The sequence below is a fragment of the Taudactylus pleione genome, unplaced genomic scaffold (genome assembly GCF_031769625.1).
Source record: "Taudactylus pleione unplaced genomic scaffold, aTauple2 ptg001664l, whole genome shotgun sequence".
Classification (NCBI taxonomy): Eukaryota; Metazoa; Chordata; class Amphibia; order Anura; family Myobatrachidae; genus Taudactylus; species Taudactylus pleione.
The window spans coordinates 2851-28834 of record NW_028286061.1 but is presented as its reverse complement, the minus strand read 5'-3'; the positions used below and the strand labels follow the sequence as shown (position 1 = coordinate 28834).

Here is a 25984-nt window from a genome sequence, read left to right as displayed (position 1 = left end):
CATACAGGGGTAGCAGTACAGGGCTAGCAGGGTGTATGTAGGGTCAGTAGTAATAGGTCAGGGTGCATACAGGGGTAGCAGTACAGGGGTAGTAGTACAGAGGTAGTAGGGTGTATGTAGGGTCAGTAGTAATAGGTCCGGGTGCATACAGGGGTAGCAGTACAGGGGTAGCAGGGTTTATGTAGGGTCAGTAGTAATAGTACAGGGTGCATACAGGGGCAGCAGTACAGGGGTAGCAGGGTGTATGTAGGGTCAGTAGTAAAAGGTCAGGTTGCATACAGCGGTAGCAGTACAGGGGTAGTAGGGTGTAAGTAGGGTCAATAGTAATAGGTCCAGGTGCATACAGGGGTAGCAGTACGGGGTAGTAGGGTGTATGTAGGGTCAGTAGTAATAGGTCAGGGTGCATACAGGGGTAGCTGGGTGTATGTAGGGTCAGAAGTAATAGTACAGGGTGCATACAGGGGTAGCAGTACAGGGGTAGCAGGGTGTATGTAGGGTCAGTAGTAATAGTACAGGGTGCATACAGGGGTAGTAGTACAGGGGTAGCAGGGTGTATGTAGGGTCAGTAGTAATAGTACAGGGTGCATACAGGGGTAGCAGGGTGTATGTAGGGTCAGTAGTAATAGGTCAGAGTGCATACAGGGGTAGCAGTACAGAGGTAGCAGGGTGTATGTAGGGTCAGTAGTAATAGGTCAGGGTGTATACAGGGGTAGTAGGGTGTATGTAGGGTCAGTAGTAATAGGTCAGAGTGCATACAGGGGTAGCAATACAGGGGTAGCAGGGTGTATGTAGGGTCAGTAGTAATAGGTCAGGGTGCATACAGGGGTAGCAGGGTGTAAGTAGGGTCAGTAGTAATAGGTCAGGGTGTATACAGGGTCAGCAGTACAGGGGTAGCAGGGTGTATGTAGGGTCAGTAGTAATAGGTCAGGGTGCATACAGGGGTAGCAGGGTGTATGTAGGGTCAGTAGTAATAGGTCAGGGTGCATACAGGGGTAGCAGTACAGGGGTAGCAGTACAGGGGTAGCAGGGTGTATGTAGGGTCAGTAGTAATAGGTCAGGGTGCATACAGGGGTAGCAATACAGGGGTAGCAGGGTGTAAGTAGGGTCAGTAGTAATAGGTCAGGGTGTATACAGGGGTAGCAGTACAGGGGTAGTAGGGTGTATGTAAGGTCAGTAGTAATAGGTCAGGGTGCATACAGGGGTAGCAGTACAGGGGTAGCAGGGTGAATGTAGGGTCAGTAGTAATAGGTCAGGGTGCATACGGGGGTAGCAGGGTGTATGTAGGGTCAGTTGTAATAGGTCAGGGTGCATACAGGGGTAGCAGTACAGGGGTAGCAGTAATAGGTCAGGGTGCATACAGGGGTAGCAGTACAGAGGTAGCAGGGTGTATGTAGGGTCAGTAGTAATAGGTCAGGGTGCATACAGGGGTAGCAGTAATAGGTCATGGTGCATACAGGGGTAGCAGTACAGAGGTAGCAGGGTGTATGTAGGGTCAGTAGTAATAGGCCAGGGTGCATACAGGGGTAGCAGTACAGGGGTAGCAGGGTGTATGTAGGGTCAGTAGTAATAGGTCAGGGTGCATACAGGGGTAACATTACAGGGGTAGCAGGGTGTATGTAGGGTCAGTAGTAATAGGTCAGGGTGCATGCAGGGGTAACATTACAGGGGTAGCAGGGTGTATGTAGAGTCAGTAGTAATAGTACAGGGTGCATACAGGGGTAGCAGGGTGTATGTAGGGTCAGTAGTAATAGGTCAGAGTGCATACAGGGGTAGCAGTACAGGGGTAGCAGGGTGTAAGTAGGGTCAGTAGTAATAGGTCAGGGTGCATACAGGGGTAGCAATACAGGGGTAGCAGGGTGTATGTAGGGTCAGTAGTAATAGGTCAGGGTGCATACAGGGGTAGCAGGGTGTAAGTAGGGTCAGTAGTAATAGGTCAGGGTGTATACAGGGGTAGCAGGGTGTATGTAGGGTCAGTAGTAATAGGTCAGGGTGTATACAGGGTCAGCAGTACATGGGTAGCAGGGTGAATGTAGGGTCAGTAGTAATAGGTCAGGGTGCATACAGGGGTAGCAGGGTGTATGTAGGGTCAGTAGTAATAGGTCAGGGTGCATACAGGGGTAGCAATACAGGGGTAGCAGGGTGTATGTAGGGTCAGTAGTAATAGGTCAGGGTGCATACAGGGGTAGCAGGGTGTAAGTAGGGTCAGTAGTAATAGGTCAGGGTGTATACAGGGGTAGCAGGGTGTATGTAGGGTCAGTAGTAATAGGTCAGGGTGTATACAGGGTCAGCAGTACATGGGTAGCAGGGTGAATGTAGGGTCAGTAGTAATAGGTCAGGGTGCATACAGGTGTAGCAGTACAGGGGTAGCAGGGTGAATGTAGGGTCAGTAGTAATAGGTCAGGGTGCATACAGGGGTAGCAGGGTGTATGTAGGGTCAGTAGTAATAGGTCAGGGTGCATACAGGGGTAGCAGTACAGAGGTAGCAGGGTGTATGTAGGGTCAGTAGTAATAGGTCAGGGTGCATACAGGGGTAGCAGTACAGGGGTAGCAGTAATAGGTCAGGGTGCATACAGGGGTAGCAGTACAGAGGTAGCAGGGTGTATGTAGGGTCAGTAGTAATAGGTCAGGGTGTATACAGGGGTAGCAGGGTGTATGTAGGGTCAGTAGTAATAGGTCAGAGTGCATACAGGGGTAGCAGTACAGGGGTAGCAGGGTGTAAGTAGGGTCAGTAGTAATAGGCCAGGGTGCATACAGGGATAGCAGTACAGGGGTAGCAGGGCGTATGTAAGGTCAGTAGTAATAGGACCGGGTGCATACAGGGGTAGCAGTACAGAGGTAGCAGGGTGTATGTAGGGTCAGTAGTAATAGGTCAGGGTGCATACAGGGGTAGCAGTACAGGGGTAGCAGGGTGTATGTAGGGTCAGTAGTAATAGGTCAGGGTGCATACAGGGGTAGCAGTACAGGGGTAGCAGGGTGTATGTAGGGTCAGTAGTAATAGGTCAGGGTGCATACAGGGTCAGCAGTACAGGGGTAGCAGGGTGTATGTAGGGTCAGTAGTAATAGGTCAGGGTGCATACAGGGGTAGCAGTACAGAGGTAGCAGGGTGTATGTAGGGTCAGTAGTAATAGGTCAGGGTGCATACAGGGGTAGCAGTACAGGGGTAGCAGTAATAGGTCAGGGTGCATACAGGGGTAGCAGTACAGAGGTAGCTGGGTGTATGTAGGGTCAGTAGTAATAGGTCAGGGTGCATACAGGAGTAGCAGTACAGGGGTAGCAGGGTGTATGTAGGGTCAGTAGTAATAGGCCAGGGTGCATACAGGGATAGCAGTACAGGGGTAGCAGGGTGTATGTAAGGTCAGTAGTAATAGGACAGGGTGCATACAGGGGTAGCAGTACAGAGGTAGCAGGGTGTATGTAGGGTCAGTAGTAAAAGGTCAGGGTGCATACAGGGGTAGCAGTACAGGGGTAGCAGGGTGTATGTAGGGTCAGTAGTAATAGGTCAGGGTGAATACAGGGTCAGCAGTACAGGGGTAGCAGGGTGTATGTAGGGTCAGTAGTAATAGGTCAGGGTGCATACAGGGGTAGCAGTACAGGGGTAGCAGGGTGTATGTAGGGTCAGTAGTAATAGGTCAGGGTGCATACAGGGGTAGCAGGGTGTATGTAGGGTCAGTAGTAATAGGTCAGGGTGCATACAGGGGTAGCAGTACAGGGGTAGCAGTACAGGGGTAGCAGGGTGTAAGTAGGGTCAGTAGTAATAGGTCAGGGTGCATACAGGGGTAGCAATACAGGGGTAGCAGGGTGTATGTAGGGTCAGTAGTAATAGTACAGGGTGCATACAGGGGTAGTAGTACAGGGGTAGCAGGGTGTATGTAGGGTCAGTAGTAATAGTACAGGGTGTATACAGGGGTAGCAGTACAGGGGTAGCAGGGTGTATGTAAGGTCAGTAGTAATAGGTCAGGGTGCATACAGGGGTAGCAGGGTGTATGTAGGGTCAGTAGTAATAGGTCAGGGTGTATACAGGGGTAGCAGTACAGGGGTAGCAGGGTGTAAGTAGGGTCAGTAGTAATAGTACAGGGTGTATACAGGGGTAGCAGTACAGGGGTAGCAGGGTGTATGTAGGGTCAGTAGTAATAGTACAGGGTGTATACAGGGGTAGCAGTACAGGGGTAGCAGGGTGTATGTAGGGTCAGTAGTAATAGGTCAGGGTGCATACAGGGGTAGCAGGGTGTATGTAGGGTCAGTAGTAATAGGTCAGGGTGTATACAGGGGTAGCAGTACAGGGGTAGCAGGGTGTAAGTAGGGTCAGTAGTAATAGTACAGGGTGTATACAGGGGTAGCAGTACAGGGGTAGCAGGGTGTATGTAGGGTCAGTAGTAATAGGTCAGGGTGCATACAGGGGTAGCAGGGTGTATGTAGGGTCAGTAGTAATAGGTCAGAGTGTATACAGGGGTAGCAGTACAGAGGTAGCAGGGTGTATGTAGGGTCAGTAGTAATAGGTCAGGGTGTATACAGGGGTAGCAATACAGGGGTAGCAGGGTGTAAGTAGGGTCAGTAGTAATAGGTCAGGGTGCATACAGGGGTAGCAATACAGGGGTAGCAGGGTGTATGTAGGGTCAGTAGTAATAGGTCAGGGTGCATACAGGGGTAGCAGGGTGTAAGTAGGGTCAGTAGTAATAGGTCAGAGTGTATACAGGGGTAGCAGTACAGGGGTAGCAGGGTGTATGTAAGGTCAGTAGTAATAGGTCAGGGTGCATACAGGGGTAGCAGTACAGAGGTAGCAGGGTGTATGTAGGGTCAGTAGTAATAGGTCAGGGTGCATACAGGGGTAGCAGTACAGGGGTAGCAGTAATAGGTCAGGGTGCATAGAGGGGTAGCAGTACAGAGGTAGCAGGGTGTATGTAGGGTCAGTAGTAATAGGTCAGGGTGTATACAGGGGTAGCAGTACAGAGGTAGCAGGGTGTATGTAGGGTCAGTAGTAATAGGTCAGGGTGCATATAGGGGTAGCAATACAGGGGTAGCAGGGTGAATGTCAGGGTGCATACAGGGGTAGCAGGGTGTATGTAGGGTCAGTAGTAATAGGTCAGGGTGCATACAGGGGTAACATTACAGGGGTAGCAGGGTGTATGTAGGGTCAGTAGTAATAGGTCAGGGGGCATACAGGGGTAGCAGGGTGTATGTAGGGTCAGTAGTAATAGGTCAGGGTGCATACAGGGGTAACATTACAGGGGTAGCAGGGTGTATGTAAGGTCAGTAGTAATAGGACAGGGTGCATACAGGGGTAGCAGTACAGGGGTAGCAGGGTGTATGTAGGGTCAGTAGTAATAGTACAGGGTGCATACAGGGGTAGCAGGGTGTATGTAGGGTCAGTAGTAATAGGTCAGGGTGCATACAGGGGTAGCAGTACAGGGGTAGCAGGGTGTATGTAGGGTCAGTAGTAATAGGTCAGGGTGCATACAGGGGTAGCAGGGTGTAAGTAGGGTCAGTAGTAATAGGTCAGGGTGCATACAGGGGTAGCAGGGTGTATGTAAGGTCAGTAGTAATAGGACAGGGTGCACACAGGGGTAGCAGTACAGGGGTAGCAGGGTGTATGTAGGGTCAGTAGTAATAGTACAGGGTGCATACAGGGGTAGCAGGGTGTATGTAGGGTCAGTAGTAATAGGTCAGGGTGCATACAGTGGTAGCAGTACAGGGGTAGCAGGGTGTATGTAGAGTCAGTAGTAATAGGTCAGGGTGCATACAGGGGTAGCAGTACAGAGGTAGCTGGGTGTATGTAGGGTCAGTAGTAATAGGTCAGGGTGCATACAGGAGTAGCAGTACAGGGGTAGCAGGGTGTATGTAGGGTCAGTAGTAATAGGCCAGGGTGCATACAGGGATAGCAGTACAGGGGTAGCAGGGTGTATGTAAGGTCAGTAGTAATAGGACAGGGTGCATACAGGGGTAGCAGTACAGAGGTAGCAGGGTGTATGTAGGGTCAGTAGTAATAGGTCAGGGTGCATACAGGGGTAGCAGTACAGGGGTAGCAGGGTGTATGTAGGGTCAGTAGTAATAGGTCAGGGTGAATACAGGGTCAGCAGTACAGGGGTAGCAGGGTGTATGTAGGGTCAGTAGTAATAGGTCAGGGTGCATACAGGGGTAGCAGTACAGGGGTAGCAGGGTGTATGTAGGGTCAGTAGTAATAGGTCAGGGTGCATACAGGGGTAGCAGTACAGAGGTAGCAGGGTGTATGTAGGGTCAGTAGTAATAGGTCAGGGTGCATACAGGGGTAGCAGTACAGAGGTAGCAGGGTGTATGTAGGGTCAGTAGTAATAGGTCAGGGTGCATACAGGGGTAGCAGTACAGAGGTAGCTGGGTGTATGTAGGGTCAGTAGTAATAGGTCAGGGTGCATACAGGAGTAGCAGTACAGGGGTAGCAGGGTGTATGTAGGGTCAGTAGTAATAGGCCAGGGTGCATACAGGGATAGCAGTACAGGGGTAGCAGGGTGTATGTAAGGTCAGTAGTAATAGGACAGGGTGCATACAGGGGTAGCAGTACAGAGGTAGCAGGGTGTATGTAGGGTCAGTAGTAATAGGTCAGGGTGCATACAGGGGTAGCAGTACAGGGGTAGCAGGGTGTATGTAGGGTCAGTAGTAATAGGTCAGGGTGAATACAGGGTCAGCAGTACAGGGGTAGCAGGGTGTATGTAGGGTCAGTAGTAATAGGTCAGGGTGCATACAGGGGTAGCAGGGTGTATGTAGGGTCAGTAGTAATAGGTCAGGGTGCATACAGGGGTAGCAGTACAGGGGTAGCAGTACAGGGGTAGCAGGGTGTAAGTAGGGTCAGTAGTAATAGGTCAGGGTGCATACAGGGGTAGCAATACAGGGGTAGCAGGGTGTATGTAGGGTCAGTAGTAATAGTACAGGGTGCATACAGGGGTAGTAGTACAGGGGTAGCAGGGTGTATGTAGGGTCAGTAGTAATAGTACAGGGTGTATACAGGGGTAGCAGTACAGGGGTAGCAGGGTGTATGTAGGGTCAGTAGTAATAGGTCAGGGTGCATACAGGGGTAGCAGGGTGTATGTAGGGTCAGTAGTAATAGGTCAGGGTGTATACAGGGGTAGCAGTACAGGGGTAGCAGGGTGTAAGTAGGGTCAGTAGTAATAGTACAGGGTGTATACAGGGGTAGCAGTACAGGGGTAGCAGGGTGTATGTAGGGTCAGTAGTAATAGTACAGGGTGTATACAGGGGTAGCAGTACAGGGGTAGCAGGGTGTATGTAGGGTCAGTAGTAATAGGTCAGGGTGCATACAGGGGTAGCAGGGTGTATGTAGGGTCAGTAGTAATAGGTCAGGGTGTATACAGGGGTAGCAGTACAGGGGTAGCAGGGTGTAAGTAGGGTCAGTAGTAATAGTACAGGGTGTATACAGGGGTAGTAGTACAGGGGTAGCAGGGTGTATGTAGGGTCAGTAGTAATAGGTCAGGGTGCATACAGGGGTAGCAGGGTGTATGTAGGGTCAGTAGTAATAGGTCAGAGTGTATACAGGGGTAGCAGTACAGAGGTAGCAGGGTGTATGTAGGGTCAGTAGTAATAGGTCAGGGTGTATACAGGGGTAGCAGTACAGGGGTAGCAGGGTGTAAGTAGGGTCAGTAGTAATAGGTCAGGGTGCATACAGGGGTAGCAATACAGGGGTAGCAGGGTGTATGTAGGGTCAGTAGTAATAGGTCAGGGTGCATACAGGGGTAGCAGGGTGTAAGTAGGGTCAGTAGTAATAGGTCAGAGTGTATACAGGGGTAGCAGTACAGGGGTAGCAGGGTGTATGTAAGGTCAGTAGTAATAGGTCAGGGTGCATACAGGGGTAGCAGTACAGAGGTAGCAGGGTGTATGTAGGGTCAGTAGTAATAGGTCAGGGTGCATACAGGGGTAGCAGTACAGGGGTAGCAGTAATAGGTCAGGGTGCATAGAGGGGTAGCAGTACAGAGGTAGCAGGGTGTATGTAGGGTCAGTAGTAATAGGTCAGGGTGTATACAGGGGTAGCAGTACAGGGGTAGCAGGGTGTATGTAGGGTCAGTAGTAATAGGTCAGGGTGCATACAGGGGTAGCAGGGTGTATGTAGGGTCAGTAGTAATAGGTCAGGGTGCATACAGGGGTAACATTACAGGGGTAGCAGGGTGTATGTAAGGTCAGTAGTAATAGGACAGGGTGCATACAGGGGTAGCAGTACAGGGGTAGCAGGGTGTATGTAGGGTCAGTAGTAATAGTACAGGGTGCATACAGGGGTAGCAGTACAGGGGTAGCAGGGTGTATGTAGGGTCAGTAGTAATAGGTCAGGGTGCATACAGGGGTAGCAGGGTGTATGTAGGGTCAGTAGTAATAGGTCAGGGTGTATACAGGGGTAGCAGTACAGGGGTAGCAGGGTGTAAGTAGGGTCAGTAGTAATAGTACAGGGTGTATACAGGGGTAGCAGTACAGGGGTAGCAGGGTGTATGTAGGGTCAGTAGTAATAGTACAGGGTGTATACAGGGGTAGCAGTACAGGGGTAGCAGGGTGTATGTAGGGTCAGTAGTAATAGGTCAGGGTGCATACAGGGGTAGCAGGGTGTATGTAGGGTCAGTAGTAATAGGTCAGGGTGTATACAGGGGTAGCAGTACAGGGGTAGCAGGGTGTAAGTAGGGTCAGTAGTAATAGTACAGGGTGTATACAGGGGTAGCAGTACAGGGGTAGCAGGGTGTATGTAGGGTCAGTAGTAATAGGTCAGGGTGCATACAGGGGTAGCAGGGTGTATGTAGGGTCAGTAGTAATAGGTCAGAGTGTACACAGGGGTAGCAGTACAGAGGTAGCAGGGTGTATGTAGGGTCAGTAGTAATAGGTCAGGGTGTATACAGGGGTAGCAGTACAGGGGTAGCAGGGTGTAAGTAGGGTCAGTAGTAATAGGTCAGGGTGCATACAGGGGTAGCAATACAGGGGTAGCAGGGTGTATGTAGGGTCAGTAGTAATAGGTCAGGGTGCATACAGGGGTAGCAGGGTGTAAGTAGGGTCAGTAGTAATAGGTCAGAGTGTATACAGGGGTAGCAGTACAGGGGTAGCAGGGTGTATGTAAGGTCAGTAGTAATAGGTCAGGGTGCATACAGGGGTAGCAGTACAGAGGTAGCAGGGTGTATGTAGGGTCAGTAGTAATAGGTCAGGGTGCATACAGGGGTAGCAGTACAGGGGTAGCAGTAATAGGTCAGGGTGCATAGAGGGGTAGCAGTACAGAGGTAGCAGGGTGTATGTAGGGTCAGTAGTAATAGGTCAGGGTGTATACAGGGGTAGCAGTACAGAGGTAGCAGGGTGTATGTAGGGTCAGTAGTAATAGGTCAGGGTGCATATAGGGGTAGCAATACAGGGGTAGCAGGGTGAATGTCAGGGTGCATACAGGGGTAGCAGGGTGTATGTATGGTCAGTAGTAATAGGTCAGGGTGCATACAGGGGTAACATTACAGGGGTAGCAGGGTGTATGTAGGGTCAGTAGTAATAGGTCAGGGTGCATACAGGGGTAGCAGGGTGTATGTAGGGTCAGTAGTAATAGGTCAGGGTGCATACAGGGGTAACATTACAGGGGTAGCAGGGTGTATGTAAGGTCAGTAGTAATAGGACAGGGTGCATACAGGGGTAGCAGTACAGGGGTAGCAGGGTGTATGTAGGGTCAGTAGTAATAGTACAGGGTGCATACAGGGGTAGCAGGGTGTATGTAGGGTCAGTAGTAATAGGTCAGGGTGCATACAGGGGTAGCAGTACAGGGGTAGCAGGGTGTATGTAGGGTCAGTAGTAATAGGTCAGGGTGCATACAGGGGTAGCAGGGTGTAAGTAGGGTCAGTAGTAATAGGTCAGGGTGCATACAGGGGTAGCAGGGTGTATGTAAGGTCAGTAGTAATAGGACAGGGTGCATACAGGGGTAGCAGTACAGGGGTAGCAGGGTGTATGTAGGGTCAGTAGTAATAGTACAGGGTGCATACAGGGGTAGCAGGGTGTATGTAGGGTCAGTAGTAATAGGTCAGGGTGCATACAGTGGTAGCAGTACAGGGGTAGCAGGGTGTATGTAGAGTCAGTAGTAATAGGTCAGGGTGCATACAGGGGTAGCAGGGTGTATGTAGGGTCAGTAGTAATAGGTCAGGGTGCATACAGGGGTAGCAGGGTGTAAGTAGGGTCAGTAGTAATAGGTCAGGGTGTATACAGGGGTAGCAGTACAGGGGTAGCAGGGTGTATGTAAGGTCAGTAGTAATAGGTCAGGGTGCATACAGGGGTAACATTACAGGGTTAGCAGGATGTATGTAAGGTCAGTAGTAATAGGTCAGGGTGCATACAGGGGTAGCAGTACAGGGGTAGCAGGGTGTATGTAGGGTCAGTAGTAATAGGTCAGGGTGTATACAGGGGTAGCAGTACAGGGGTAGCAGGGTGTATGTAGGGTCAGTAGTAATAGGTCAGGGTGCATACAGGGTCAGCAGTACATGGCTAGCAGGGTGTATGTAGGGTCAGTAGTAATAGGTCAGGGTGCATACAGGGGTAGCAGTACAGAGGTAGCAGGGTGAATGTAGGGTCAGTAGTAATAGGTCAGGGTGCATACAGGGGTAGCAGTACAGGGGTAGCAGGGTGTATGTAGGGTCAGTAGTAATAGGTCAGGGTGCATACAGGGGTAGCAGGGTGTATGTAGGGTCAGTAGTAATAGGTAAGGGTGCATACAGGGTCAGCAGTACAGGGGTAGCAGGGTGTATGTAGGGTCAGTAGTAATAGGTCAGGGTGCATACAGGGGTAGCAGTACAGGGGTAGCAGGGTGTAAGTAGGGTCAGTAGTAATAGGCCAGGGTGCATACAGGGGTAGCAGTACAGGGGTAGCAGGGTGTAAGTAGGGTCAGTAGTAATAGGTCAGGGAGCATACAGGGTCAGCAGTACAGGGGTAGCAGGGTGTATGTAGGGTCAGTAGTAATAGGTCAGGGTGCATACAGGGATAGCAGTACAGAGGTAGCAGGGTGTATGTAGGGTCAGTAGTAATAGGTCAGAGTGTATACAGGGGTAGCAGGGTGTATGTAGGGTCAGTAGTAATAGGTCAGGGTGTATACAGGGGTAGCAGGGTGTATGTAGGGTCAGTAGTAATAGTACAGGGTGCATACAGGGGTAGCAGGGTGTAAGTAGGGTCAGTAGTAATAGTACAGGGTGCATACAGGGGTAGCAGGGTGTATGTAGGGTCAGTAGTAATAGGTCAGGGTGTATACAGGGGTAGCAGGGTGTATGTAGGGTCAGTAGTAATAGTACAGGGTGCATACAGGGGTAGCAGGGTGTATGTAGGGTCAGTAGTAATAGTACAGGGTGCATACAGGGGTAGCAGGGTGTAAGTAGGGTCAGTAGTAATAGGTCAGAGTGTATACAGAGGTAGCAGTACAGGGGTAGCAGGGTGTAAGTAGGGTCAGTAGTAATAGGTCAGAGTGTATACAGAGGTAGCAGTACAGGGGTAGCAGGGTGTAAGTAGGGTCAGTAGTAATAGGTCAGAGTGTATACAGAGGTAGCAGTACAGGGGTAGCAGGGTGTAAGTAGGGTCAGTAGTAATAGGTCAGGGTGCATACAGGGGTAGCAATACAGGGGTAGCAGAACAGGGGTAGCAGGGTGTATGTAGGGTCAGTAGTAATAGGTCAGAGTGCATACAGGGATAGCAGTACAGGGGTAGCAGGGTGTATGTAGGGTCAGTAGTAATAGGTCAGGGTGTATACAGGGGTAGCAGTACAGGGGTAGCAGGGTGTATGTAAGGTCAGTAGTAATAGGTCAGGGTGCATACAGGAGTAGCAGTACAGGGGTAGCAGGGTGTATGTAGGGTCAGTAGTAATAGGTCAGGGTGCATACAGGGTCAGCAGTACATGGGTAGCAGGGTGTATGTAGGGTCAGTAGTAATAGGTCAGGGTGCATACAGAGGTAGCAGGGTGTATGTAGGGTCAGTAGTAATAGGTCAGGGTGCATACAGAGGTAGAAGGGTGTATGTAGGGTCAGTAGTAATAGGTCAGGGTGCATACAGGGGTAGCAGTACAGGGGTAGCAGTAATAGGTCAGGGTGCATACAGGGGTAGCAGTACAGAGGTAGCAGGGTGTATGTAGGGTCAGTAGTAATAGGTCAGGGTGTATACAGGGGTAGCAGGGTGTATGTAGGGTCAGTAGTAATAGGTCAGAGTGCATACAGGGGTAGCAGTACAGGGGTAGCAGGGTGTAAGTAGGGTCAGTAGTAATAGGCCAGGGTGCATACAGGGATAGCAGTACAGGGGTAGCAGGGCGTATGTAAGGTCAGTAGTAATAGGACAGGGTGCATACAGGGGTAGCAGTACAGAGGTAGCAGGGTGTATGTAGGGTCAGTAGTAATAGGTCAGGGTGCATACAGGGGTAGCAGTACAGGGGTAGCAGGGTGTATGTAGGGTCAGTAGTAATAGGTCAGGGTGCATACAGGGGTAGCAGTACAGGGGTAGCAGGGTGTATGTAGGGTCAGTAGTAATAGGTCAGGGTGCATACAGGGTCAGCAGTACAGGGGTAGCAGGGTGTATGTAGGGTCAGTAGTAATAGGTCAGGGTGCATACAGGGGAAGCAGTACAGCGGTAGCAGGGTGCATGTAGGGTCAGTAGTAATAGGTCAGGGTGCATACAGGGGTAGCAATACAGGGGTAGCAGGGTGTATGTAGGGTCAGTAGTAATAGGTCAGGGTGCATACAGGGGTAGCAGTACAGGGGTAGCAGGGTGTAAGTAGGGTCAGTAGTAATAGGTCAGGGTGTATACAGGGGTAGCAGTACAGTGGTAGCAGGGTGTATGTAAGGTCAGTAGTAATAGGTCAGGGTGCATACAGGGGTAACATTACAGGGGTTGCAGGATGTATGTAGGGTCAGTAGTAATAGGTCAGGGTGCATACAGGAGTAGCAGTACAGGGGTAGCAGGGTGTATGTAGGGTCAGTAGTAATAGGTCAGGGTGCATACAGGGTCAGCAGTACATGGGTAGCAGGGTGAATGTAGGGTCAGTAGTAATAGGTCAGGGTGCATACAGGGGTAGCAGTACAGAGGTAGCAGGGTGTATGTAGGGTCAGTAGTAATAGGTCAGGGTGCATACAGGGGTAGCAGTACAGAGGTAGCAGGGTGTATGTAGGGTCAGTAGTAATAGGTCAGGGTGCATACAGGGGTAGCAGTACAGGGGTAGCAGTAATAGGTCAGGGTGCATACAGGGGTAGCAGTACAGAGGTAGCTGGGTGTATGTAGGGTCAGTAGTAATAGGTCAGGGTGCATACAGGGGTAGCACTACAGGGGTAGCAGGGTGTATGTAGGGTCAGTAGTAATAGGCCAGGGTGCATACAGGGATAGCAGTACAGAGGTAGCAGGGTATATGTAGGGTCAGTAGTAATAGGTCAGGGTGTATACAGGGGTAGCAGTACAGGGGTAGCAGGGTGTATGTAGGGTCAGTAGTAATAGGTCAGGGTGCATACAGGGGTAGCAGTACAGAGGTAGCAGGGTGTATGTAGGGTCAGTAGTAATAGGTCAGGGTGCATACAGGGGTAGCAGTACAGGGGTAGCAGGGTGTATGTAGGGTCAGTAGTAATAGGTCAGGGTGAATACAGGGTCAGCAGTACAGGGGTAGCAGGGTGTATGTAAGGTCAGTAGTAATAGGACAGGGTGCATACAGGGGTAGCAGTACAGGGGTAGCAGTACAGGGGTAGCAGGGTGTAAGTAGGGTCAGTAGTAATAGGTCAGGGTGCATACAGGGGTAGCAGTACAGGGGTAGCAGTACAGGGGTAGCAGGGTGTAAGTAGGGTCAGTAGTAATAGGTCAGGGTGCATACAGGGGTAGTAGTACAGGGGTAGCAGGGTGTATGTAGGGTCAGTAGTAATAGGACAGGGTGCATACAGGGGTAGCAGGGTGTATGTAAGGTCAGTAGTAATAGGACAGGGTGCATACAGGGGTAGCAGGGTGTATGTAGGGTCAGTAGTAATAGGTCAGTGTGTATACAGGGGTAGCAGTACAGGGGTAGCAGGGTGTATGTAGGGTCAGTAGTAATAGGTCAGGGTGCATACAGGGGTAGCAGTACAGCGGTAGCAGGGTGTATGTAGGGTCAGTAGTAATAGGTCAGGGTGCATACAGGGGTAGCAGTACAGGGGTAGCAGTACAGGGGTAGCAGTACAGGGGTAGCAGGGTGTAAGTAGGGTCAGTAGTAATAGGTCAGGGTGCATACAGGGGTAGCAATACAGGGGTAGCAGGGTGTATGTAGGGTCAGTAGTAATAGTACAGGGTGTATACAGGGGTAGCAGTACAGGGGTAGCAGGGTGTATGTAGGGTCAGTAGTAATAGTACAGGGTGCATACAGGGGTAGCAGGGTGTATGTAGGGTCAGTAGTAATAGGTCAGGGTGCATACAGGGTCAGCACTACAGAGGTAGCAGGGTGTATGTAGGGTCAGTAGTAATAGGTCAGGGTGCATACAGGGGTAGCAGTACAGGGGTAGCAGGGTGTATGTAGGGTCAGTAGTAATAGGTCAGGGTACATACAGGGGTAGCAGTACAGGGGTAGCAGGGTGTATGTAGGGTCAGTAGTAATAGGTCAGGGTGCATACAGGGTCAGCACTACAGAGGTAGCAGGGTGTATGTAGGGTCAGTAGTAATAGGTCAGGGTGTATACAGGGGTAGCAGTACAGGGGTAGCAGGGTGTAAGTAGGGTCAGTAGTAATAGTACAGGGTGCATACAGGGGTAGCAGGGTGTATGTAAGGTCAGTAGTAATAGGTCAGGGTGCATACAGGGGTAGCAATACAGGGGTAGCAGGGTGTATGTAGTGTCAGTAGTAATAGCACAGGGTGCATACAGGGGTAGCAGGGTGTATGTAAGGTCAGTAGTAATAGGTCAGGGTGCATACAGGGGTAGCAGTACAGGGGTAGCAGGGTGTAAGTAGGGTCAGTAGTAATAGTACAGGGTGCATACAGGGGTAGCAGGGTGTATGTAAGGTCAGTAGTAATAGGTCAGGGTGCATACAGGGGTAACATTACAGGGGTAGCAGGATGTATGTAGGGTCAGTAGTAATAGGTCAGGGTGCATACAGGGGTAGGCAGTACAGGGGTAGCAGGGTGTATGTAGGGTCAGTAGTAATAGGTCAGGGTGCATACAGGGTCAGCAGTACATGGGTAGCAGGGTGAATGTAGGGTCAGTAGTAATAGGTCAGGGTGCATACAGGGGTAGCAGTACAGGGGTTAGCAGGTGTATGTAGGGTCAGTAGTAATAGGTCAGGGTGCATACAGGGGTAGCAGTACAGGGGGGTAGCAGGGTGTATGTAGGGTCAGTAGTAATAGGTCAGGGTGCATACAGGGTCAGCAGTACAGGGGTAGCAGGGTGTATGTAGGGTCAGTAGTAATAGGTCAGGGTGCATACAGGGGTAGCAGTACAGGGTAGCAGGGTGTAAGTAGGGTCAGTAGTAATAGGTCAGGGTGCATACAGGGGTAGCAGGGTGTATGTAAGGTCAGTAGTAATAGGACATGGTGCATACAGGGGTAGCAGGGTGTATGTAGGGTCAGTAGTAATAGTACAGGGTGTATACAGGGGTAGCAGGGTGTATGTAGGGTCAGTAGTAATAGTACAGGGTGTATACAGGGGTAGCAGGGTGTATGTAGGGTCAGTAGTAATAGTACAGGGTGTATACAGGGGTAGCAGGGTGTATGTAGGGTCAGTAGTAATAGTACAGGGTGCATACAGGGGTAGCAGGGTGTATGTAGGGTCAGTAGTAATAGGTCAGAGTGCATACAGGGGTAGCAGGGTGTATGTAGGGTCAGTAGTAATAGGTCAGGGTGTATACAGGGGTAGCAGTAGAGGGGTAGCAGGGTGTATGTAGGGTCAGTAGTAATAGGTAAGGGTGCATACAGGGGTAGCAGTACAGGGGTAGCAGGGTGTATGTAGGGTCAGTAGTAATAGGTCAGGGTGCATACAGGGGTAGCAGTACAGGGGTAGCTGGGTGTATGTAGGGTCAGTAGTAATAGTACAGGGTGCATACAGAGGTAGCAGTACAGAGGTAGTAGGGTGTATGTAGGGTCAGTAGTAATAGGTCCGGGTGCATACAGGGTCAGTAGTACAGGGGTAGCAGGGTGTATGTAGGGTCAGTAGTAATAGGTCAGGGTGCATACAGGGTCAGTAGTACAGGGGTAGCAGGGTGTATGCAGGGTCAGTAGTAAAAGGTCAGGTTGCATACAGCGGTAGCAGTACAGAGGTAGTAGGGTGTATGTAGGGTCAGTAGTAATAGGTCCGGGTGCATACAGGGGTAGCAGTACGGGGTAGCAGGGTGTATAAAGGGTCAGTAGTAATAGGTCAGGGTGCATACAGGGGTAGCAGGGTGTATATAGGGTCAGTAGTAATAGGTCAGGGTGCATACAGGGGCAGCAGAACAGGGGTAGCAGGGTGTATGTAGGGTCAGTAGTAATAGGTCAGAGTGCATACAGGGGTAGCAGTACAGGGGTAGCAGTACAGGGGTAGCAGTACAGGGGTAGCAGTACAGGGGTAGCAGTACAGGGGTAGCAGTACAGGGGTAGCAGTACAGGGGTAGCAGTACAGGGGTAGCAGTACAGGGGTAGCAGTACAGGGGTAGCAGTACAGGGGTAGCAGGGTGTATGTAGGGTCAGTAGTAATAGGTCAGGGTGCATTCAGGGGTAGCAATACAGGGGTAGCAGTACAGGGGTAGCAGTACAGGGGTAGCAGGGTGTATGTAGGGTCAGTAGTAATAGGTCAGGGTGCATACAGGGTCAGCAGTACAGGGGTAGCAGGGTGTATGTAGGGTCAGTAGTAATAGGTCAGGGTGCATACAGGGGTAGCAGTACAGGGGTAGCAGGGTGTATGTAGGGTCAGTAGTAATAGGTCAGGGTGCATACAGGTTTAGCAGTACAGGGGTAGCAGGGTGTATGTAGGGTCAGTAGTAATAGGTCAGGGTGCATACAGGGGTAGCAGGGTGTATGTAGGGTCAGTAGTAATAGGTCAGGGTGCGTACAGGGGTAGTAGGGTGTAAGTAGGGTCAGTAGTAATAGGTCAGGGTGCATACAGGGGTAGCAGTACAGGGGTAGCTGGGTGAATGTAGGGTCAGTAGTAATAGGTTAGGGTGCATACAGCGGTAGCAGTACAGGGGTAGCAGGGTGTATGTAGGGTCAGTAGTAATGGGTCAGGGTGCATACAGGGGTAGCAGTACAGGGGTAGCAGGGTCAGTAGTAATAGGTCAGGGTGCATACAGGGGTAGCAGGGTGTATGTAGGGTCAGTAGTAATAGGTCAGGGTGCATACAGGTGTAGCAGGGTGTATGTAGGGTCAGTAGTAATAGGTCAGGGTGCATACAGGGGTAGCAGTACAGGGGTAGCAGGGTGTATGTAGGGTCAGTAGTAATAGGTCAGGGTGTATACAGGGGTAGCAGTACAGGGGTAGCTGGGTGTATGTAGGGTCAGTAGTAATAGTACAGGGTGCATACAGGGGTAGCAGTACAGGGGTAGCAGGGTGTATGTAGGGTCAGTCAGTAGTAATAGGTCAGGGTGCATACAGGGTCAGCAGTACAGGGGTAGCAGGGTGTATGTAGGGTCAGTAGTAATAGGTCATGGTGCATACAGGGGTAGCAGTACAGGGGTAGCAGGGTGTTTGTAGGGTCAGTAGTAATAGGTGAGGGTGCATACAGGGGTAGCAGTACAGGGGTAGCAGGGTGTATGTAGGGTCAGTAGTAATAGGTCAGGGTGCATACAGGGGTAGCAGTACAGAGGTAGTAGGGTGTATGTAGGGTCAGTAGTAATAGGTCAGGGTGCATACAGGGTCAGCAGTACAGGGGTAGCAGGGTGTATGTAGGGTCAGTAGTAAAAGGTCAGGGTGCATACAGGGGTAGCAGTACAGGGGTAGCAGGGTGTATGTAGGGTCAGTAGTAATAGGTCAGGGTGCATACAGGGGTAGCAGTACAGGGGTAGCAGGGTGTATGTAGGGTCAGTAGTAAAAGGTCAGGGTACATACATGGTCAGCAGTACAGGGGTAGCAGGGTGTATGTAGGGTCAGTAGTAATAGGTCAGGGTGCATACAGGGGTAGCAGTACAGGGGTAGCAGGGTGTATGTAGGGTCAGTAGTAATAGGTCAGGGTGCATACAGGGGTAGCAGGGTGTATGTAGGGTCAGTAGTAACAGGTCAGGGTGCATACAGGGTCAGCAGTACAGAGGTAGCAGGGTGTATGTAGGGTCAGTAGTAATAGGTCAGGGTGCATACAGGGGTAGCAGTACAGGGGTAGCAGGGTGTATGTAAGGTCAGTAGTAATAGGTCAGGGTGCATACAGGGGTAGCAGTACAGGGGTAGCAGGGTGTATGTAGGGTCAGTAGTAATAGGTCAGAGTGCATACAGGGGTAGCAGTACAGGGGTAGCAGAGTGTAAGTAGAGTCAGTAGTAATAGGTCAGGGTGCATACAGGGGTAACATTACAGGGGTAGCAGGGTGTATGTAGGGTCAGTAGTAATAGGTCAGGGTGCATACAGGGGTAGCAGGGTGTATGTAAGGTCAGTAGTAATAGGACAGGGTGCATACAGGGGTAGCAGTACAGAGGTAGCAGGGTGTATGTAGGGTCAGTAGTAATAGTACAGGGTGCATACAGGGGTAGCAGGGTGTATGTAGGGTCAGTAGTAATAGGTCAGGGTGCATACAGGGGTAGCAATACAGGGGTAGCAGGGTGTATGTAGGGTCAGTAGTAATAGGTCAGGGTGCATACAGGGGTAGCAGTACAGGGGTAGCAGGGTGTATGTAAGGTCAGTAGTAATAGGTCAGGGTGCATACAGGGGTAGCAGTACAGGGGTAGCAGGATGTATGTAGGGTCAGTAGTAATAGGTCAGGGTGCATACAGGGGTAGCAGTACAGGGGTAGCAGGGTGTATGTAGGGTCAGTAGTAATAGGTCAGGGTGCATACAGGGTCAACAGTACATGGGTAGCAGGGTGAATGTAGGGTCAGTAGTAATAGGTCAGGGTGCATACAGGGGTAGCAGGGTGTATGTAGGGTCAGTAGTAATAGGTCAGGGTGCATACAGGGGTAGCAGTACAGGGGTAGCAGGGTGTATGTAAGGTCAGTAGTAATAGGTCAGGGTGCATACAGGGGTAGCAGTACAGGGGTAGCAGGGTGTATGTAGGGTCAGTAGTAATAGTACAGGGTGCATACAGGGGTAGCAGTACAGGGGTAGCAGGGTGTATGTAGGGTCAGTAGTAATAGGTCAGGGTGCATACAGGGTCAGCAGTACAGGGGTAGCAGGGTGTATGTAGGGTCAGTAGTAATAGGTCATGGTGCATACAGGGGTAGCAGTACAGGGGTAGCAGGGTGTTTCTAGGGTCAGTAGTAATAGGTCAGGGTGCATACAGGGGTAGCAGTACAGGGGTAGCAGGGTGTATGTAGGGTCAGTAGTAATAGGTCAGGGCTCATACAGGGGTAGCAGTACAGGGGTAGCAGGGTCTATGTAGGGTCAGTAGTAATAGGTCAGGGTGCATACAGGGGTAGCAGTACAGAGGTAGTAGGGTGTATGTAGGGTCAGTAGTAATAGGTCAGGGTGCATACAGGGGTAGCAGTACAGGGGTAGCAGGGTGTATGTAGGGTCAGTAGTAATAGGTCAGGGTGCATACAGGGTCAGCAGTACAGAGGTAGCAGGGTGTATGTAGGGTCAGTAGTAATAGGTCAGGGTGCATACAGGGTCAGCAGTACAGAGGTAGCAGGGTGTATGTAGGGTCAGTAGTAATAGGTCAGGGTGCATACAGGGGTAGCAGTACAGGGGTAGCAGGGTGTATGTAAGGTCAGTAGTAATAGGTCAGGGTGCATACAGGGGTAGCAGTACAGGGGTAGCAGGGTGTATGTAAGGTCAGTAGTAATAGGTCAGAGTGCATACAGGGGTAGCAGTACAGGGGTAGCAGGGTGTATGTAGGGTCAGTAGTAAAAGGTCAGGGTACATACATGGTCAGCAGTACAGGGGTAGCAGGGTGTATGTAGGGTCAGTAGTAATAGGTCAGGGTGCATACAGGGGTAGCAGTACAGGGGTAGCAGGGTGTATGTAGGGTCAGTAGTAATAGGTCAGGGTGCATACAGGGGTAGCAGGGTGTATGTAGGGTCAGTAGTAATAGGTCAGGGTGCATACAGGGTCAGCAGTACAGAGGTAGCAGGGTGTATGTAGGGTCAGTAGTAATAGGTCAGGGTGCATACAGGGGTAGCAGTACAGGGGTAGCAGGGTGTATGTAAGGTCAGTAGTAATAGGTCAGGGTGCATACAGGGGTAGCAGTACAGGGGTAGCAGGGTGTATGTAGGGTCAGTAGTAATAGGTCAGAGTGCATACAGGGGTAGCAGTACAGGGGTAGCAGAGTGTAAGTAGAGTCAGTAGTAATAGGTCAGGGTGCATACAGGGGTAACATTACAGGGGTAGCAGGGTGTATGTAGGGTCAGTAGTAATAGGTCAGGGTGCATACAGGGGTAGCAGGGTGTATGTAAGGTCAGTAGTAATAGGACAGGGTGCATACAGGGGTAGCAGTACAGAGGTAGCAGGGTGTATGTAGGGTCAGTAGTAATAGTACAGGGTGCATACAGGGGTAGCAGGGTGTATGTAGGGTCAGTAGTAATAGGTCAGGGTGCATACAGGGGTAGCAATACAGGGGTAGCAGGGTGTATGTAGGGTCAGTAGTAATAGGTCAGGGTGCATACAGGGGTAGCAGTACAGGGGTAGCAGGGTGTATGTAAGGTCAGTAGTAATAGGTCAGGGTGCATACAGGGGTAGCAGTACAGGGGTAGAAGGATGTATGTAGGGTCAGTAGTAATAGGTCAGGGTGCATACAGGGGTAGCAGTACAGGGGTAGCAGGGTGTATGTAGGGTCAGTAGTAATAGGTCAGGGTGCATACAGGGTCAACAGTACATGGGTAGCAGGGTGAATGTAGGGTCAGTAGTAATAGGTCAGGGTGCATACAGGGGTAGCAGGGTGTATGTAGGGTCAGTAGTAATAGGTCAGGGTGCATACAGGGGTAGCAGTACAGGGGTAGCAGGGTGTATGTAAGGTCAGTAGTAATAGGTCAGGGTGCATACAGGGGTAGCAGTACAGGGGTAGCAGGGTGTATGTAGGGTCAGTAGTAATAGTACAGGGTGCATACAGGGGTAGCAGGGTGTATGTAGGGTCAGTAGTAATAGGTCAGGGTGCATACAGGGTCAGCAGTACAGGGGTAGCAGGGTGTATGTAGGGTCAGTAGTAATAGGTCATGGTGCATACAGGGGTAGCAGTACAGGGGTAGCAGGGTGTTTCTAGGGTCAGTAGTAATAGGTCAGGGTGCATACAGGGGTAGCAGTACAGGGGTAGCAGGGTGTATGTAGGGTCAGTAGTAATAGGTCAGGGCTCATACAGGGGTAGCAGTACAGGGGTAGCAGGGTCTATGTAGGGTCAGTAGTAATAGGTCAGGGTGCATACAGGGGTAGCAGTACAGAGGTAGTAGGGTGTATGTAGGGTCAGTAGTAATAGGTCAGGGTGCATACAGGGGTAGCAGTACAGGGGTAGCAGGGTGTATGTAGGGTCAGTAGTAATAGGTCAGGGTGCATACAGGGTCAGCAGTACAGAGGTAGCAGGGTGTATGTAGGGTCAGTAGTAATAGGTCAGGGTGCATACAGGGTCAGCAGTACAGAGGTAGCAGGGTTTATGTAGGGTCAGTAGTAATAGGTCAGGGTGCATACAGGGGTAGCAGTACAGGGGTAGCAGGGTGTATGTAAGGTCAGTAGTAATAGGTCAGGGTGCATACAGGGGTAGCAGTACAGGGGTAGCAGGGTGTATGTAAGGTCAGTAGTAATAGGTCAGAGTGCATACAGGGGTAGCAGTACAGTGGTAGCAGGGTGTATGTAAGGTCAGTAGTAATAGGTCAGAGTGCATACAGGGGTAGCAGGGTGTATGTAGGGTCAGTAGTAATAGGTCAGGGTGTATACAGGGGTAGCAGGGTGTATGTAGGGTCAGTAGTAATAGGTCAGGGTGTATACAGGGGTAGCAGTACAGGGGTAGCAGGGTGTATGTAAGGTCAGTAGTAATAGGTCAGGGTGCATACAGGGGTAGCAGTACAGGGGTAGCAGGGTGTATGTAGGGTCAGTAGTAATAGGTCAGGGTGCATACAGGGTCAGCAGTACAGGGGTAGCAGTACAGGGGTAGCAGGGTGTATGTAAGGTCAGTAGTAATAGGTCAGAGTGCATACAGGGGTAGCAGTACAGTGGTAGCAGGGTGTATGTAGGGTCAGTAGTAATAGGTCAGGGTGCATACAGGGGTAGCAGGATGTAAGGTCAGTAGTAATAGGACAGGGTGCATACAGGGGTAGCAGTACAGAGGTAGCAGGGTGTATGTAGGGTCAGTAGTAATAGTACAGGGTGCATACAGGGGTAGCAGGGTGTATGTAGGGTCAGTAGTAATAGGTCAGGGTGCATACAGGGGTAGCAATACAGGGGTAGCAGGGTGTATGTAGGGTCAGTAGTAATAGGTCAGGGTGCATACAGGGGTAGCAGTACAGGGGTAGCAGGGTGTATGTAAGGTCAGTAGTAATAGGTCAGGGTGCATACAGGGGTAGCAGTACAGGGGTAGCAGGATGTATGTAGGGTCAGTAGTAATAGGTCAGGGTGCATACAGTGGTAGCAGTACAGGGGTAGCAGGGTGTATGTAGGGTCAGTAGTAATAGGTCAGGGTGCATACAGGGTCAGCAGTACATGGGTAGCAGGGTGAATGTAGGGTCAGTAGTAATAGGTCAGGGTGCATACAGGGGTAGCAGGGTGTATGTAGGGTCAGTAGTAATAGGTCAGGGTGCATACAGGGGTAGCAGTACAGGGGTAGCAGGGTGTATGTAGGGTCAGTAGTAATAGGTCAGGGTGCATACAGGGGTAGCAGTACAGGGGTAGCAGGGTGTATGTAGGGTCAGTAGTAATAGGTCAGGGTGCATACAGGGTCAGCAGTACAGGGGTAGCAGGGTGTTTGTAGGGTCAGTAGTAATAGTACAGGGTGCATACAGGGGTAGCAGTACAGGGGTAGCAGGGTGTATGTAGGGTCAGTAGTAATAGGTCAGGGTGCATACAGGGTCAGCAGTACAGGGGTAGCAGGGTGTATGTAGGGTCAGTAGTAATAGTACAGGGTGCATACAGGGGTAGCAGTACAGGGGTAGCAGGGTGTATGTAGGGTCAGTAGTAATAGGTCAGGGTGCATACAGGGTCAGCAGTACAGGGGTAGCAGGGTGTATGTAGGGTCAGTAGTAATAGGTCATGGTGCATACAGGGGTAGCAGTACAGGGGTAGCAGGGTGTTTCTAGGGTCAGTAGTAATAGGTCAGGGTGCATACAGGGGTAGCAGTACAGGGGTAGCAGGGTGTATGTAGGGTCAGTAGTAATAGGTCAGGGCTCATACAGGGGTAGCAGTACAGGGGTAGCAGGGTCTATGTAGGGTCAGTAGTAATAGGTCAGGGTGCATACAGGGGTAGCAGTACAGAGGTAGTAGGGTGTATGTAGGGTCAGTAGTAATAGGTCAGGGTGCATACAGGGTCAGCAGTACAGGGGTAGCAGGGTGTATGTAGGGTCAGTAGTAAAAGGTCAGGGTACATACATGGTCAGCAGTACAGGGGTAGCAGGGTGTATGTAGGGTCAGTAGTAATAGGTCAGGGTGCATACAGGGGTAGCAGTACAGGGGTAGCAGGGTGTATGTAGGGTCAGTAGTAATAGGTCAGGGTGCATACAGGGTCAGCAGTACAGAGGTAGCAGGGTGTATGTAGGGTCAGTAGTAATAGGTCAGGGTGCATACAGGGTCAGCAGTACAGAGGTAGCAGGGTGTATGTAGGGTCAGTAGTAATAGGTCAGGGTGCATACAGGGGTAGCAGTACAGGGGTAGCAGGGTGTATGTAAGGTCAGTAGTAATAGGTCAGAGTGCATACAGGGGTAGCAGTACAGTGGTAGCAGGGTGTATGTAAGGTCAGTAGTAATAGGTCAGAGTGCATACAGGGGTAGCAGGGTGTATGTAGGGTCAGTAGTAATAGGTCAGGGTGTATACAGGGGTAGCAGGGTGTATGTAGGGTCAGTAGTAATAGGTCAGGGTGTATACAGGGGTAGCAGTACAGGGGTAGCAGGGTGTATGTAAGGTCAGTAGTAATAGGTCAGGGTGCATACAGGGGTAGCAGTACAGGGGTAGCAGGGTGTATGTAGGGTCAGTAGTAATAGGTCAGGGTGCATACAGGGTCAGCAGTACAGGGGTAGCAGTACAGGGGTAGCAGGGTGTATGTAAGGTCAGTAGTAATAGGTCAGGGTGCATACAGGGGTAGCAGGGTGTATGTAGGGTCAGTAGTAATAGTACAGGGTGTATACAGGGGTAGCAGTACAGGGGTAGTAGGGTGTATGTAAGGTCAGTAGTAATAGGTCAGGGTGCATACAGGGGTAGCAGTACAGAGGTAGCAGGGTGTATGTAAGGTCAGTAGTAATAGGTCAGGGTGCATACAGGGGTAGCAGGGTGTATGTAGGGTCAGTAGTAATAGTACAGGGTGTATACAGGGGTAGCAGTACAGGGGTAGTAGGGTGTATGTAGGGTCAGTAGTAATAGGTCAGGGTGCATACAGGGTCAGCAGTACAGGGGTAGCAGGGTGTATGTAGGGTCAGTAGTAATAGTACAGGGTGCATACAGGGGTAGCAGGGTGTATGTAGGGTCAGTAGTAATAGGTCAGGGTGCATTCAGGGGTAGCAGTACAGGGGTAGCAGGGTGTATGTAGGGTCAGTAGTAATAGTACAGGGTGCATAGAGGGGTAGCAGTACAGGGGTAGCAGGGTGTATGTAGGAGTAGTAGTAATAGGTCAGGGTACATACAGGGGTAGCAGTACAGAGGTAGAAGGGTGTATGTAGGGTCAGTAGTAATAGGACATGGTCAGTAGTACAGAGGTAACACTAACGGGTCAGAATTATACATGTATTAATAGGTCAGGGTGCATACAGGGGTAGCAGTACAGGGGTAGCAGTGTGTATGTAGGGTCAGTAGTAATAGGTCAGGGTGCATACAGGGGTAGCAGGGTGTATGTAGGGTCAGTAGTAATAGGTCAGGGTGTATACAGAGTCAGCAGTACAGAGGTAGAAGGGTGTATGTAGGATTAGTGTTAATAGGACATGGTCAGTAGTACAGAGTTAACAGTAACGGGTCAGCAATATACAGGTAGTGCATACAGAGTCAGCAGTACAGAGGTAATACAGAGTCAGCAGTACAGAGGTAATACAGAGTCAGCAGTACAGAGGTAATACAGAGTCAGCAGTACAGAGGTAATACAGAGTCAGCAGTACAGAGGTAATACAGAGTCAGCAGTACAGAGGTAATACAGAGTCAGCAGTACAGAGGTAATACAGAGTCAGTAGTGCCACATCTCTTCCTTACCTGTGTCCTGTTCCTCCAGGTCCTCCTCTTCCTCCTCAGGGGGTTGCTGACAGGACAGGACAGTGATCTGAGTACATTTCCCGTACAGATCTACCACAGCCCACACTCCCGATGGAATCCCAGTAGCTGCCATTCCACAGTCTCTGCCATTAACCCAAAGATGGAGTTCCCCAGAGAGAGTACGCTGAACCCCCACGCGATCTCCCTCACCCAGTTGATCTAGGTCTTGCCCATATTCCTCCAGAATTGAGTGACCATCTTCTAGCACCGAACAGCCGGACACGATCCACGAACCACCCTTCAATCCAGTGGCACTGCTGGGGAACTCGAGAAGAGAGGGGTCCTGTGTGGTAAGGCCGATCTCCATGGAGCCACTCCAGGAGTTCATCTGGAGGAGATAGAGAACGTTACAGGTATAATAGGGAGGAGGGCCATACCTGGGGGTACAGAGAGTAAGGTGTGACGTGGTATACGGGGGTGTCAGCATTAAGGGGGCAATTCACTTAGACGCTAGTACGTGCGGCTGCCGCATTGATGCTATCGCTGGACTCGCAGATTTTTGTTTGCATCCAGATAGGGATGAGTACAAAAGATTGGGTGGTGGGCTGCATTTCCACG

At 50.6% G+C, this 25984-nt stretch overlaps 1 protein-coding gene across 2 annotated transcripts in view; it reads right to left on the bottom strand.

Annotated features, from left to right (window-relative positions):
- Window positions 1–25755, bottom strand: part of NEURL4 (neuralized E3 ubiquitin protein ligase 4) — a 288408-nt gene extending 262653 nt beyond the window's left edge. For both annotated transcript variants that reach the window (XM_088464392.1, XM_088464393.1), the window contains exon 1: window positions 25367–25755. In XM_088464392.1, the coding sequence (XP_088320518.1) occupies window positions 25367–25754 (388 nt within the window). In that variant the 5' untranslated portion in view covers window position 25755. The remainder of the gene's footprint in view (window positions 1–25366) is intronic.
- Between the last annotated feature and the right edge of the window lie 229 nt (window positions 25756–25984).